At 39.3% G+C, this 16673-nt stretch overlaps 1 protein-coding gene across 1 annotated transcript in view; it reads right to left on the minus strand.

Moving 5' to 3' along the window:
* The window catches only part of sorl1 (sortilin-related receptor, L(DLR class) A repeats containing), a 172698-nt gene that overhangs the window by 130501 nt on the left and 25524 nt on the right, over window positions 1–16673 (minus strand). Inside the window, exons 3-9 of the mRNA XM_077540257.1 lie at window positions 14043–14177; window positions 11757–11918; window positions 10411–10478; window positions 7213–7393; window positions 1637–1738; window positions 1330–1499; window positions 241–433 (exon numbers count right to left, since the gene is read on the minus strand). Coding sequence (XP_077396383.1) covers window positions 241–433; window positions 1330–1499; window positions 1637–1738; window positions 7213–7393; window positions 10411–10478; window positions 11757–11918; window positions 14043–14177 — 1011 coding nt within the window. The remainder of the gene's footprint in view (window positions 1–240; window positions 434–1329; window positions 1500–1636; window positions 1739–7212; window positions 7394–10410; window positions 10479–11756; window positions 11919–14042; window positions 14178–16673) is intronic.

A 16673-nucleotide genomic window follows, 5' to 3' on the forward strand; every position in this document is an offset into this window, starting at 1 on the left:
CACCTGACTCGTGTTGTCATGCATTTATGGAGCTTATTTTATTTCTGGAACAACAAAAGGCTGTTTCCAAAATTGTTCTTACACAGCAGGACTGCATGGAATTGTCTGAAGTGAGTAGTCTAGCCCAACACTAAAATGTTTTGTCACAAAATGTATGTCTCTATGCGTAACCTTTAATGCGGTTAATTAAAAAGTGCATCATTGAATATTAGTGCAATTTAAAGATGTGAACTCTTGTACCTGGCAATCCACAGTCCCTCCCAGACTGTCAGCAGTGGGTGGTTGAAGCAGCTCCCACGTCCCTCCTTTGTCGAACGTTATGACTGACCGCATATTGCGCTCAATGACAGTCCCGTTGACGAGTGTGGCAATGAACACACCTCTGAGTCCCTCCACACGGTGTAGGTCAGCAAAAGGCTCATTAGCAAAATATCTGAAACAAATGGATTAAAAAAAATGTCAAATCAATACAATGTACTGCTTCAAATGTATTAGAATACACATTACTAAGTAAGGAATAATACTATCTATTGGCCATATTTTCCTCTGTGATTCTAAAGGCTAGACCCTGTAAAGTGAATTGAAACATTTGTTTATATATATTGATGGGATATGCTAAAAACAATTGCAAAGACTATAAACTATATAGTACTCAATTATGGACCGTTTTTGACATGACAAACGGCGTACTTTTACATTACTCACTTTGGCATCAGGCATGAGTTGCCCCTCCCTCACTCCCCTCAAAACCAGAGCTGTCAACACTCACACATTTTTGTCCTGTCTCACACTCACGCTTTGGCGACTGAAACATAAGTCTCCTCGTCTCTAAAAAAAATATTTTTATTATAAATATTGAAGCTTGATGTAAAAAAAAAAAAAAAAAAAGTGCACGAGCTGCTGGCTGGTGCCCATTCACTTGAATGAGAGTTGAAGGCCGAAGCTTCGGCTGTCACCCAGCCCAATGGTCATGGCCCCACCTCCAGGGTGGTGGCTTTGGGCAGCCATTGGAGGGTTTGGAGAGTGATGGCGACTGAGCTGTGCCTTTTCCCTTTTAAGTGTACTTTTACCTTTGTCGCTGGGTGCTATAACCATATGGACCTAATCCACCCAGGTTTACATCACAGGACCAGCCAAACAATCAAAAACAGGTGTGACATAGTTGGAAAAATACAGTCATAACTGTCCCCTCTTGAAAATCCATCCATTTAAAGTTATGGAAGCTTTCAGAAATGTGTGTCAGTCTCTATGGCATTTTCCGCCGGATTACACGCACCCATAGTCACAAAACTGAGAGTGAGCATAAATTTAGTTTGTCTTCATGAATACCTGATGAGTGTGTTGCTTCTGGAGCCCTCTGGACTGTAATATAGAACATTCTCCAATGACAGTGAGAAGGAGACACCTTGTGTGTCTGAGATGTACAAGTGTGTCAAATTGTTCAAGTGGTTGACACACACAAACACTTGGTCCTCAGAAGCGTCAGCGATGTAGTACTCCTGTTAATTGAGGGGGGAAATGATAAAAACTTGTTTGGACACATGAAAAAAGGTTAGTGCTGGGAAGCACAACAGTGGCGGTGCAAAGGATATCATTTGAACTGCATCATTTACTCTACATGCAAAAGGAGACCCACTGTGATTGGATGGCGGGTTCTAAATTGGGCAGCTTTCATTGGCTGGCGGTTATAGGAGACCCAAAGCTGAACAGATGAAGGTTCAGTGCTGCCAATCAGTTTCTAAAAAAAACAAAAAATCAGGGTTACACCAGTACTAATTTTTTCTCTAAACATTTTCCATACAGCTAATATGTTAAGTATCACAAATGACAACAGCAATTTCCACTAGCATTTGCACCAGGTCTGCCCAACCAGTCGATCGTGGTCGACTGGTAAACCGTGAAACGGCTTGACCACGAGAGGTTTCGGGGTTAAAAAAAAAAGGGTGGGTTTTGTGTGTTTGTATTATTATCCATCCATCCATCCATCCATCCATTATCCAAACCTCTTGTCCTCACAAAGGTCGTGAGTGTGCTGGAGCTTATCCCAGCAGTTTTCAGGCAGCAGGCAGGGTACACCCTGAACTGGTTAGCAGCCAATCACAGTGCACACATAGACAAACAAGCATTCACACTTAAACCTACTCTGAACTGTGAGGCGGACATGCTAACTAACCAGTCCTCACCACTGTGCCACCAGTTATTATCATCATATACTAGAACAGATGTTTGTTTGTTTGTTATTTAGGAAGACCTCCCTTCCTGACCCTTCAAATAAGGTGCTGAGCTATGTCAAAGACCTGGAATTTTAGCTCACTGGAATAACTCTGCGCTCAAAAACCAGAGAGGAGGTCGAGGCACATGTTCAATCCCCAAGTTGGGTGGACAACGGCGGTTAAACACATCCCCCACCAATAGCCTCATCCAGCCGTGTTCAAATTAAAACCATGAGTTTCTTGCTGAGTACGTCAACAATTTGGACTTAATCTATTGATTCACCCATTCAAATGAACACAGTATTGTGGCGTGAGGGCACAGCAGATACACAAACGAGATAAATGATGACATGGGTGACGGACAGTTCCTATGCCTACAAAGTGTACAGAATTAATTTGAACCCAAATGGATACAAGTGTCTCCCTTGTTCTCTAAACTTACACTGAAATATGTGAGAATGTTTGCTATGTATTTTCATACAACACAAGTGGCTCAGTGATATTTTAGCTCAGAGAGACTACAAATTGCACTTTTAGTAAACGCAAGTGAACTGCACATTCCACACAGTGTCTTTGTTCTACTGAAATTGTCCAGATGTAGAAAATCATGCATTACAAGATATTTGAATATGCTGCACTGTGGATATTATATCCGCAAAGGTTGAACTTTAAGGCAATTGGACATTCTTGTGTTTGTTGGTTTGTTGAAGATGTTTCACCCTTAATCCAAAAGACTTCGTCAGCTCTATATTTTTACGCTTTAAGTCATGAACAAGTCCGGCTGCCTTGATTCAACCTTACAGTGGATATAAAAAGTCCACACACGCATGTACAAATGCCAGGTTTTCGTGATATTTAAAAAAAAAAAAAAAAAAAAAAAAAAAAAAAAAAAAAAAAGACCAAGACTATTTTTTTTTTAAATCCACCATGAATTTGTCCGATAACCTGTATATTTTTTTTTTATCATTTCATTTTGAGAGGGGAAGTAACAATAAACATGAAATAATGTGGTTTTACATGAGTTTGAATGTCACTGGTTAATTATGAACACAACCACATCCCTAGTTAAAGTGTAAGAATGTGTTTACACTTACACAACCATCCTACCTTAGATGTTTATTTTTGCTTCCCCTCTCTAAAACATATTTTCCCCCAATTCAGTGGTACAAGGTTATGGTGGAGATTTTTTATTTTTTTTTATGTCTTCGTCTTATTATTAATATAATTATTTTAATCACATAAATTTACCATTTCAAAAAAGGTGTATAGGTCTTTAACATCCATAGTATACGTTTCTTGACGATGACGCTCTATAGCCGGATTGATTACATGTAACATGATCCATTCTGATCTGCCGTTTACCTGCTCCTCTGCCTATCAAATGTTTTCTAAAGACATTATCCTATAAGGTGCCTTGCTCACCATATAATTTTTACGATCCCATTAGACAAATCCTTCACAGTGGACCTCTCTTTCAAATCAACTTCTACAACATTACAGCAACAGGGTGTTTGAGCTCACACCAGACTGACAGCAAATCTGTCCCGGGAAAGAAGGGAGGAGATGAGATCCAAATCATATTCACCATCTGTCCCACTATCTGTTTTTTTTTTCTTTCTGCTACCTCACTCTGCCTTCAAATACACAAACACTGAAGACTGGCAATGTGCTTTATATTACTAACTGACCAATGTTGGTTTGTGCTGTTACTTCAACTCATTCAGTCCACTATGTAAAGTGAAAAAAAAGCTGGGTTGATAACATGCTTTGAGAATGCAAGCTGACATACTGTATAACAAGAACAGCAGGAAACTGTCAATGTTTTCATTTGTCATGTTGCATGATCTACTGGAAGTCATGCAAGTTTAAATGAAGAATTTGTTTCCTGGTCATACAGAAACAACAAAGTCACCGTCTGTACAAACAAGGAAGTGAGACCTATTTTTTTTCCCACCTGACCCTGAACCCAAGTTCATTTCCTGTTATATTCAAATTGCTGTTTTGTTCTCTAATCTGAAACATACAGTAGTATTGATCATTTTCAAAATGCCAGTGTGACAGCATTACAAACTCTCAGCGGTTTAGAATAGAATAGATAGAATTCAACTTTATTGCCATTGCACTGTCACAAGTTCAGAACAACGAAATGCAGTTTGCATCCATCCAGAAGTGCTTTAGCAAGAATAAATTATATATTTTAAAAATAAGATCGAAACAGTATATACACATTATGGCAAGCTATAAATATGTATGTAGTATTGATAAACAGCTAAATAATTGTATATGACTCTCTCTACAGTATTTACAGATATTTATTTATAGTCGTGCAATTATGATCAGGAGACAGTGTTCAGGAGTCTAACAGCAGTGGGGAAGTAGCTATTCTGATATCTAGTGGTCTTAGTCCAGAGGCTCCTGTAACGCCTTCCAGAGGGCATGAGGGTAAAGTGTCCATGTGCTGGATGACTGGAGTCTTTAGTGATTTTCTTCGCCCTCTTCAGGCACCACCTCATATAGATGTCCTCAACAGAAGTGAGTGGTGTACCGGTGATGCGCTGGGCGGCTTTCACCACCCTCTGCAAAGCCTTCCGGTCCATAGCTGAGCAGTTTCCATACCAAACTGTGATTTAATTGGTCAAAATACTCTCAATAGTGCAGCGGTAGAAGTTCACCAGAATATGTGAGGACATATGGTTCTTTCTCAGAGCCCTGAGGAAGAAGAGCCGCTGGTGATCCTTCTTAACCAGCTTGGAGCAGCCAGTTGTCCATGTGAGATCCTCAGAGATGTGGACTCCCAGGAACTTGAAGTTGTTCACACGCTCCACCACCATCCCTTTAATGTGGATGGGTGTATGCGGGGCAGCATTCCTCCTGAAGTCCACAATGAGCTCCTTGGTCTTCTCAGTGTTGAGCAGCAAGTCATTGGAGTCGCACCACTCAGCCAGATGATCCACTTCCTCCCTGTAGGCTGCCTCATCGTTGTCTTTGATGAGGCCAATCACCGTGGTGTCATCTGCAAACTTAATAATGGTGTTAGAACCACTGAAAGGTCTGCAGTCATGGGTGTAGAGAGAGTAAAGGAAGGGACTCATCACACAGCCTTGTGGCACATCGGTATTTATAGTGATGGCAGATGAACAATAATTATCTATTCAGGCATGTTGAGGCCGGCTAGTCAGGAAATCCAGTAACCAGTTGCACATGAGGGGACTGATGCCTAGATCCATAAGTTTTGCAATGAGTTTTGAGGGGCTGACTGTGTTGAATACAGAACTAAAGTCTATGAACAGCATTCTAGCGTAGGTGTTTTTATTATCCAAATGTGAGAGAACAGAGTGCAGCGCTATGGAGACGGCATCCTCTGTGCTCCTGCTCTGCCGATAGGCAAATTGGTGGGGATCCAAGATGGGGGGAAGACAAGATCTGAGGTGTACCAAGACCAGCCGCTCAAAGCACTTTGCAATGATAGGGGTGAGGGCTATCGGACGGTAGTCACTGAGGCTTGATGGGATGGAGTTTTTGGGTATTGGTACGATGGAGGTGGATTTAAAGCAGGTCGGTACCACAGCATGAGCCAAGGACAGGTTGAATATGTCTGTAAGTACACCTGCCAGCTCACCAGAACACGCTCTAAGAACTCGTCCAGGAATGCCGTCAGGACCCGCAGCCTTGTATACTGTAATCTTGCTCAGCATCTCTCCTACATCGTTGGAGGAGAGCGCCAATGGTTGGTGGTCCGGAGTCACATCTGCCTTGGTTGCAGTTGTTGAGTTCTTCCTCTCAAAACGAGCATAAAAGTTGTTGAGCTCATTGAGAAAGGAGATATCAGAGGAAGTGGGGGAAGGTCTGGTGGTCTTGTAATCTGTGATCGTCTGTAATCCTTGCCACATGCGACGGGGATTGGAGTTGGAGAAGTGCTCTTCTACCTTCTCTTTATAGTGGCGTTTGGCCTTCTTGATGCCCCTCTTCAGATCAATCCTGGCTGTGCTATAGGCCTGTGCATCCCCTGACCTGAAGGTGCTGTTGCGAGCCTTCAGCAAGAGTCGGACATTCCTATTCATCCAAGGCTTCTGATTGGGGTACATGGTAATCCGTTTCTGCGTGGTGACACTGTCTATAGTGGTGGAGATGTGGTTCAGTACAGATGAGGCGTACTGATTCAAATCTATGTTGGTGAACACATTCCAGTCTGTGTTTTTGAACCGGTCTTGGAGCACAGCATCTGTCCCAACTGGCCATACCTTTATTATCCTTACAATTGGTTTCACACGTTGGATGAGTGGTGAATACCGAGGTGTGAGGAACAGGGAGAGATGATCTGATTGCCCGATGTGCTGGAGGGGTGTTGCTTTATATGCTCCAGCCAAATTGGAGTAAACATGATCCAAGATCTTGTCCCCTCTAGTATGGCAGGAGACATGTTGATGGAATCTGGGGAGGACTGTCTTCAAATTGCAGTTGTTAAAGTCACCAGCAACAATGAAAGTACCCTCGGGATGTTTGGCCTGGTGTTTGCTAATGGCTGCATAAAGTTCTTTCATAGCTAACTTAGCATTGACATCCAGGGGGCTATACACTGCAGTGAGTATAATGGAAGTGAATTCTCTAGGAAGATAAAAAGGTCTAGGGTTTGTGCCCTATTAAAAAAATAAATAAAAATCATAACTATTAACGATTAGCAGGTTTTTATTTTTAACACAGGTGTGAATTCAAAGTTCCCCGGGATAGGCTCCAACTATCTTTGGCTCTACACGAGATAAGCTGAACAACAAATAGATGTATGATGGGCTTCACATTCCATGTTGTTAACTAATTTAGATTGTGTTATTATCTTTGGGGAAATGTATGTCTAGATGATCTTTTGTAGCACATCTCCATGTCTATGAACAACAATGATTCAGTTCATTGAATATGTGACATTTATGTCAAGACAGATGACACTGACTAACGCATTTTGTAATGCATGTGACCCCTGCAATGTTACGTGAAGCTGTCTTACCCTTGTCGTGGTGGCAAACATGTACTTTTCCCTGAGCTGGAAGCTGTCAACCTGCTCCAGGATCACTTTGCGGTTCTGTTCACTCTGGAAGAAGTCAGTACTGCTGAGTATGATGGAGACACCCTGGGGCTCATGCCTCTGGACCAGCACTGTTGTGGGGGGGTCATAGGGCTCAACGCCCCTGGAGGAAAAGAGAGAGTTATTGCATATTGAAAGGGGCAAACACGTCATATTCATCAAATCGCACCACAAATTTTCATTTTATTCACTCCCAGCCGTTTTCACTGAAGCAATCCCCTTCGCTCCGGGCTCTTTTACTGGATTTTGACTGATTTTGCAAGGCCCACACAATATAAAAACATGGAACCTACCAAAAGAATGATTGGAGTCTCTTCTTTCATCAGTAAAAACATGGATATTTCTATCTGTTTCCATTTTGCAGCAATTAGCATTAGAATATAGCTAGCTATGTTTCATCATTTGTCACAAATCTGTGGGGGAAAAAAAGCTTGTTTGCAACATGGCCCTGGTTGATCTCTTATACTCTGCTGCCACCTGCTGGTCGTTTTTGTAATAACTACCATTGCTTCACCTCTACAGTTCAGAGGCTGCATCAAAGCCTTCTGTATACTCTTGCATATTTATGTATGTATGTATGTATGTATGTATGTATGTATATGTATGTATGTATGTATGTATGTATGTATTTATTTATTTATTTATTTTAACGTACTGTATATAAAAACATATTTGGTAATAATAATTAATAGATAATAATTGTTAAAATTTAAAATGAAACATATTTATACGTTTATACGTTTTTAGGAGCAATTGAGTTAAAATTGTGAGCAGCCTAATATTGGTACTCAAAAAGTCAGATATATATATTTATTTATTTTCCCAAAATGAAGGTTGTATTGGATTTCAACTTTGAAGGCTTTGTAATAGGACACATCCAGGACCCTGTGTGAAAGGCCAGCGAGGAGATGAGATTCTCACCAGCTTTTGAAGTAGTACAACATTTGCTTGGGTTGCTTCATCTAGCTTGGATTTAAAAGCCTTTTGATTACAGAATTATCAACCTGACAGTAAAATGTTGGAGTCATTAGCTGAGATAGGCTTAAGTATACCCGTGACCCTTATGAGGACAACACGGTTGTCATCTTGTGTTGTCATCTTAAAAATCCAGGAGGGCTATAAAATTCGAAAAACAAACCAGTTAAATTGTTTGGAGTTACAAAGCTGTTCAGGAACACGGGCACAGTGAGCTGGACTAAAAGGACTAAATGGCCGTGCTTGACTGTGTCTTATCGTCAGCCTTCCAAACACTGTTTTCCTTCTGAGGCTCAATAGCTTAACAGAGGGAGCACTGTCTCTGCAAGTCCCTGCAACTGTGGCTTTTAGTCAAAGACCCTTGCTCAACTTAAGGACGACATCTGAATCAGAGTGCATGTCCGACTATTTGCACACTCTGCATGGCTCTCGCTTTGAATGAATACAACAACTCTTTCACACCTGTAGTTCACTTCTCTGGTCTGAATTGATGGGTTTGCAAATAATGTCAGCAGCACCCCTGGTTTAGGTCATGTTTACTAAATAATAATTCCAAGTCGACCAAAATGTGTCACAATAAACCATGTGACATTTTGTCTGTTATTAGTCACAAGAATGTAAACAGAAAAAAAATGGGTTTGCTGTACAGACGAGTGAGTGATAAGTTAATTTAGCAGCACAAACACCAAATGGAGCACAACTGAATCTCCTTTAGTGCCCTTTAAAACATGACTCCAGCACATTATTCTTGGTCGTGCAACGTTGGTATCAGTCTTCTCTGTATGTACTAACTCCAAACACGCTAAGAACCCAGCAGTCTAATCGGTTTACATGTAACGTACAAAAAGTAGGAGCATATCAGTGACATGTCGAAGTATCTTGTTAGCTGATAATGCCACCTATGAGCAACAGATAAAACACCCACACAGCAGGGACAAACTGATCTGATCATGTCCTCAAATTCAAATAATGAACCCAGTGACTTGCCCACACAAAGTTACAATAATATGATAACCACACAATTGAATTCAACTGAAGATTTTATTATACAGGAATTTCAGATAATGTTTAAGACTTGTTACCTCATTTATGCGCTCAAGTTTGAGTAATGAGTGAAGTAAGCAGTGCAGCAGATGAATACTGTATTGACTATTTTGCTCACATCTCTGATAAGTTGTGACTAGGAGTGTGACGACATATCGATATCGCGATAAATCGTGACACTTTGTCTCTCGATAGATTATCAATACGTCTACGTCAAGTATCGATATTTGTAGTTATATACAGCCACTATAATGGCTCCATTGTTCATTACTTATTGAGCAATTACTTGGCAGGCCACTAGGGGGAGCGCCTCATAAGAGTGGCGGGGAAATGTACAGGTCTTCAGGCGAAGAAGACTCATGATCTTGCTTTTACTTGTCTAAGACATTTATCTGTCCAGCAAATTACTCCATTTTGCATACATTTCTATGAAAAATATGTATTATATCTTCAATTTTAAAGTTTTTAAACATATATGTTTTGACACAATTTCTGAGGAATATTAATATTGATTTAATTGGATTTAATATTTCAGTAATTTTAATTATTGATTTATTTTTGCAATGTTACACAAAAAAATTGTCACAGTTCATAAAATGAAACTATTGACGATGTGACTCACTGACATGTTGCATGACAATAGTGTTTAAGAAAGACACAAATCCGTTCACAGAGTTGTCAGACATTTGTATTTGTTTAAAAAAAAAAAAATCACTAAAGTATTCACTGTGAAAATGACACCAGTTTTAATATTGTGTTTCAGCGATGGTACAAAAAGAAACTATTTTCTCATTGAAAAAAAACATCAGTTTATGTCTTGAGTAGTTGTGGTGAATTTATTACCGGACAAATATATATCGAGAATCGCTTGTGAGCCTTGTATCACATATCGTATTGTATCATGAGGTACCCAGAGGTTTCCACCCCAACTTCTGACAATGCAAACAATTTCTAGCATTTTGTAAAACCCTCAGTTTGATGCATAGAATATTTTCATGTCAATTGAAAGTGAAACAATTCAGGAGATTTATTGTTTTGACTCATCTCAGTGTACGGCAGTGTACGGTATCCTTGCCATGAGCTCCTACATTGTTAACTTACCAAAAGTAGGTCTTTACATGTTCCTGGATCAACACCCAAGTCTCCCCAAAGTCGTCTGACTTCCACAGCTACAAGAGTGTGGACGGGGAGGGGGGAGGAGAAGAAGAAGAGGGGGGGATGGTGCATTTAAGAAATGTAGGTCATGTTCATTCTTTCATTTTGTCTTTGCACATAAGCAGTAGAGAACAATTTGGCTGCTAGTCAATAGTGCATGAACTCAAGAAGAAAGGAAAAAGTAAGCGTTTCAAAGTAGCAAAGCAAGTAATACTTTCTCTTTAGGGTTTGCATTATTCATGTTAGGTAACACAAACTCATGTTTACACAATCGATGGAAACTGTCATTTACAAACAAATATATATACTTTACAGTATAGAACCAATGGTTCGTGGCTCATAAAAATTAAAGGCATCTTATTAAAATAGTTCAACACCTGACAAAATTTAAAAAAATAAGTTCATTAATACAATTGTAAACATTAATTATAGTTAATTTAAATTTTGCATTATCAGCATTATTTTGGCAGGGGAAAAATCCTATGGGCTATTGTTTTATAACACCCGCTAATATAAAACGTATATCGTCATTGCCATGTGAAAACACTTGTGTCCTTTTTTTTTTTTTTTTTTCATTTTTATGGTTTTTTTGGTGCATGTATTTTCATCCCGAAAATTTAAAAATGGAGAAAAAAATGGACGTAAGTGTTTTTCACACAGGAAAATACAACTTCATACATTTTAATATTAAATAACCATTAGTTTCAAATTGTCACACCTATGTTTTTTTTTTTTTTTGTAATTGAATTTTCATTTTTGGTATGTCTGCATTTAGTTTCATCCCAAAAACAAAAAATGGGAGGGGGATTGATAAATGTTTTTCATATAGCAGTGACAATATGAAACTAAGGGTTATTTAATATTAAAATGTATGAAGTTTTATTTTGTAAATAATTACGCTGTTGTAATAATTTAGTGATCCAGATCAACAGCTTCTCATTAAATCTGTTTAATGCCTTTCCGAACTGTACACGCCACCTCTGGCAGATTTGTCTATGAAGGAAATGGAGGGTCATCATAAGTGACTGAGAGTCTGATGACTCAATATTCAATGAGGCGAGTGAGCAGGTAGAGAACTAAAGACAATCTGAAAAAAAAACTTAAATTCATTTTTTTTTTTTTTTTTTAAATCGTACACCCACATTCTGTGATTTTCCACACCAGATATGCAGATGTTAGGGGTCCTTCATAAACAAATACAAAACAGCATAACAGAAATTAGCAATTTCATTTGACCTTTTAAAAAAATAAATAAATGAACTTTCTGAACAAAGAAGCCAAAAATTCTTTACCTGCTTGTTTGGATGAGAGCTATCATACCCAAGCACCAGGTTGGGTGCTGTGCTGTGGATCAACATGTCCGTTGGTTTGAATGGGAGGGAGAAACCTTGCACACTCTTGCAGAAATCAAAGGTGTTCCACAGGTAATTATTAGTGGAGTCTACAAAGAGGTACTGAAATGCAAGCAAGCACATGGTAAAGGGAAAAGATGTAACACCCATAGATAAAAATATAAAAATTAGGGGTGTCAGGCGATCAAAATTTCATATTTAATCGCATTACTTCAATAGTTAAAGGCAGGGTCTTCCGTTTTCACTCAGGCACTTTATAAATACAGGATGTATACTCATTCTCAATCTACACCTCTGGGCTTCTGTTAATGTGTGGTGGTGATTTTTTTCCTAAACCAAGCCTGTATTTTGCCATTTTGTGTTTGTTTTGTCAACAGCAGGACGTTTCTGTGGACAGACAGTTGTTTTACCCAGCCAATCGCAGAGCCGGGGATGGCGAGGGGCATGTCACTCACTGTCGCCAGACAGGGCCGGGCAAATTTGTCGGCTGCATGACGTCACTCCCGCGGCAACTTGACAGCACGCACGGATTTTTTTCTTTCCATATTGAGACCTACGGGTATCTAATCTTTAACGTAAAGTAACTTATGAAATTTTGCACATTTTTAAAATTGTAAAATACAACTTGATCCCAGTCACCACAAATATTTGGATTATTATTAATTATATTACTGCTACATTTTTATGTGGACATATCTGCTTGTGACTGGAATTCCCCCAGTACACGCTTTCAAAGTAAAGGCAGAGTCATTAGTCGCGCGTTAAAAAAAGTTAGTAGCGATACAGGAACTTTAACTCAAAATGAACGCACTAATTTTGACACCCCTAATAAAAATGTACATCAACTAGAAAAACATGAAAACGCACTATTATAAAGAAACAAAAGACAAAAATATATATATATTTTTTTAGCTCATTAATTTTAACTAAGGAGAGGCAAAAGGAAAGGAAGACTACAGCTCCTCCATTGAAAAAAAGTAATCTTCCAAAATAACAGGGAAATTGTGATTCATGTTTTTAAAAATATATATTTTATGTCTGTTTCTTTTATAATTAATTCGTTGACTTTGACATACCGATCCAGGGAAAATTATCTTTTTCTATCCAAAGAAACGTTTATAAAGTGGGACATTGACATTTAAAAATTCATTTGCGCCAAATTTCTTTTGATCCTCTTCATAATTTTTTTATTGCCTCACTCATGCTATCAACAGAGAGCTCCCTCATTTGTCAGTTTAATGAAGACCAAAACAACATTCAAAAATATACAGTACTATCTTGCCTTGCCTGATTCATAGAGCCTGATCACACAACGTGAGAAGCAGTATAGCACAGATCTGTCAAGTTCATCTATTATAAGCGCTTCATGACACTCCCTTTTGCAGCTTCCCTTTTCTTAGGAGCCATTCTTCGGTTGGGCGGTGTTACGGTTATACGGTATCCCGGGGTGTCATCGTGTTATTTCCAATACTATTATTTTTTTTAAAAAAGGAAAAAGGAAAAAAAACTGCAGCGATATTAACTCATTCACTGCCTTTGACAAGTATACTTGTCAATTGTATTTTTTAGAGCGGTGCTAAATGGGGGCGAATCTGAGCATGCTCCACTGTAAATATCAAACTTGGAAACAACTTTACTGATGCCCAACCACCGGTAGATGACATCATAGCCCCATTTTATAGGAAATAAACACAGTTTCAGAGTCCATGGGAGAAATGGCTGTATTTTGGCAAACCTACATTTTTCTGCTGTCAATTATAAAAGAACGGGACGGGACAAAAAGTAGGGAGTCTATTCTGTTATTTGGTAGATTCGGTTTATATATAATTATTGAATGGAATATCACGTGAGTATTGTAAATGTAAAAATTTTCTATAATGACTGGCAGTGAATGAGTTTTGATCGCATAAGCATATATAATTAGCCCAATTTTAGACAGCTGGCATCAGAGTACTGTATCAGATTTTTTGAATGTTATCTTGACATGTTAATCTGACATCTGTTTGGATTTTATTGTACAATCAAGCACTCAAAGTTGTGAAACTCATTGAGACTGTTAGCCAAGGAGTCAGAGTGAGAGCAGTTCCATTTGCAACAGGAGTTTAGAATGGTAAAAATATTCACTTCAATGTGTGTCAATAAGATGGGAAGAGTGAGTCAGTGAAATATTGACCTGATTGGTTGAACTGGAACAAGTGACCATACAACAAATAAGAATCTACCTACCCTCTTGTTATCTGCAGGACTGTGGTAAAACTGGGAGATAATCTGTGTGCTGCCATTCTTCGCCTTAGCGTCAGACAACTGGAATTTGGCAGTGACAAATGTGAAGGTGGATCCATAGTCATAAGACACGTATACCTGGATTCAAAGCAGAAACATGTGATTAGGAACTGCATCCTTGCTGAAAACTTACTGACATGCATTAAGAACTCCTTTTTTCTCAACTTTTTTAAAGACATGCATCCCCTTTATCATTCACACAAATCTGAACTGAACTGACATAACAGCACAGAAAGAGACAACAATGTGTCTTGCCTATTAATAGAACAGTTTTTATCCACTTTTGGCTCTAAATTTGTAACTATCGTAAGACCGTGTCATGGTCTGTGGACCACAGAAACAAAGGCAAAGTGTTCTGAGTCACATTGAGACTTAATATTAAAGCAATATAACACGTATTAATCATTTTCAACTGTTTCCAGTATAGACCCTTCCAGCTGACTTTACCCAGAATGCTTAGCGACCGCTTACCCTCTTGATGGACAAACAATGCGTAGAAAGACACGAAGTGAGCAGCGTTTTCGGTGAACGATTCGTCTAAACATGACAAATGTACCAAAAAATGTCCATAGTTATCGCGACACACTAGAACCAGCCGTTCTTAGCCGATATTAGCAAAAGCTGGAGTTGGTTGGAGGGAAAGATTAGGGGTGTGCTCAAAAAATCGATACGGCAATATATCGTTGCGGGCCTCATTACAATACATGTATCGATACGCAGGCGTCAGAATCGATATTGCTTGTTAACTTTCAATAGGCAGTTAACGTTTGCCTTTGCAGCTTGCATTGTGCCTAAAAAAATAAAAACCAGCAGCATCCTTGAAGTTAATTGCCTTCAATTAATGCAAAAATAGCTCACCAGTGATTGGACACCGTGTCTTGCTAAGAAAAATGAAAGCAGAGGAAGAACATCAACATTTATTTACTTATAAACGCAACATGGCACATGTGTCTTAATGTACCAATTTTCTTAAATTTTGTTTAAAAATAAAATAGAATGTGTTACATGAAAAAAATGTTTTTATTTTACCAAATATTTCAAATAAACACATTTTAGAGCTGTAATTTTAATACTTTAATATTTTTACTCATATCGGCTCCTGCCTATTAATAAATTTTCCTGGTGTGTCTGTGAAAACTGCTCCTCGCTCTGCAGTGCGTACAGATTTAGACCAGGCATGCCGCTTGGTGGTAAACCAGAAGAGCTACTAACAAAAACATTTGTAGTCATCCATCATAATAAACATATCCTTTAGGTATACATATGACTGTTATTATAAAATACAAGTAAATGAATGTGAAATATCGGGATACGTATCGCCTTGAAGATCAAGTATTGGGATACATATGTATCGCGATACGTATCGTATCGTGACCCCTGTATCGTGATACGTATCGGATCGTGAGGTGGGCGGCAATACCCAGCCCTTGGAAAGATCCATATCTACTTTCACCATCGGCCTGGTCAAAGCAAGCCACAACGTTCCCCCAAGTAACTTAGCGCAATACTTTAAATGATCTCATTGTGAAGAAGAGCGCCTACACATGGGAGGACTTTGACGCCATCAAGAGCCTGGATTCTTAGAACTATTTTGTGTCTGGATGGGTGAAAGATGTCGGCTGCGTTCAACACGACAATATTTGTCTCGCAGCAGCAAAGGTATGTTCTATTTATCTTTTGGTTGACACGGGTTAATGGTGTAAAACTTTATTCATGAAATAGTTTGTGTCCGGATAAACTCGTCTTGCTGTATACAGTCCGCGGCGCCTCCCGGAAGGGAAACATCCCATAACAATTGAATGTAGAGAGCTTGATTTTCGGCGAGCGTTTTCGTTAAAAGGTGGGAAATATGTCAGGTGTCATTAAAAACGTCCCAAGTAGGACACTACATTGCGAATCATTGAAACCAGTCGTTTGAAGCCGCTAGCTACAAAAAATAAAAATACAAAGTTGCATCGTAGTTTCACGCTAGCCACCGTGTCTTTTAATCATCACTGTCTTCCATCTGGTTTAGAATCGCTGCCGGCAGCCGAAAGAATGATCTCATCTCTGTTTGAGCTATTAGAGCATCCGTCGGCCGCGCACAAGTTCACCATTTGATTTATCAACTGTCTGACCTATTTTCTAGCTCACAGTGATTGTTTTCTAATTCACTCGCATTGACGCGCTGACCACCACCGCTAGGGGCGCACTAACGTGATGTCACACTGGAAGGGTCTATTGGATTAGGCATTGTGTACAAAGAATAAAAGTGCAAATATATTTGGCATCTTATTCCCTGAATTTTAGTTTAAACCGATTAAGTGTCCGAATCCGATCGTACGGTGTGGGATGCCTTGTTCCTGGTCATGTGTAACCGGAAGCCGTCTTCGTTCATTTCAATGGGAATTTGCTGGCGTAATGAGCGAGAAAAAGACGTCTTGGATCCCAAATACTGTTCGGAGTAAAGTCCTCAACACGACCGGTGTCGGTTTAAGATGTGATCGGGCTGCCAGATCGTATCGGCGTCACCTAACAAACACGTCCCGCTACAGGACGGGCTGGAAATTATCCAGCTGACGTCAAACATTGGAA

Source organism: Festucalex cinctus, chromosome 13 (genome assembly GCF_051991245.1).
Source record: "Festucalex cinctus isolate MCC-2025b chromosome 13, RoL_Fcin_1.0, whole genome shotgun sequence".
Taxonomy (NCBI): Eukaryota; Metazoa; Chordata; class Actinopteri; order Syngnathiformes; family Syngnathidae; genus Festucalex; species Festucalex cinctus.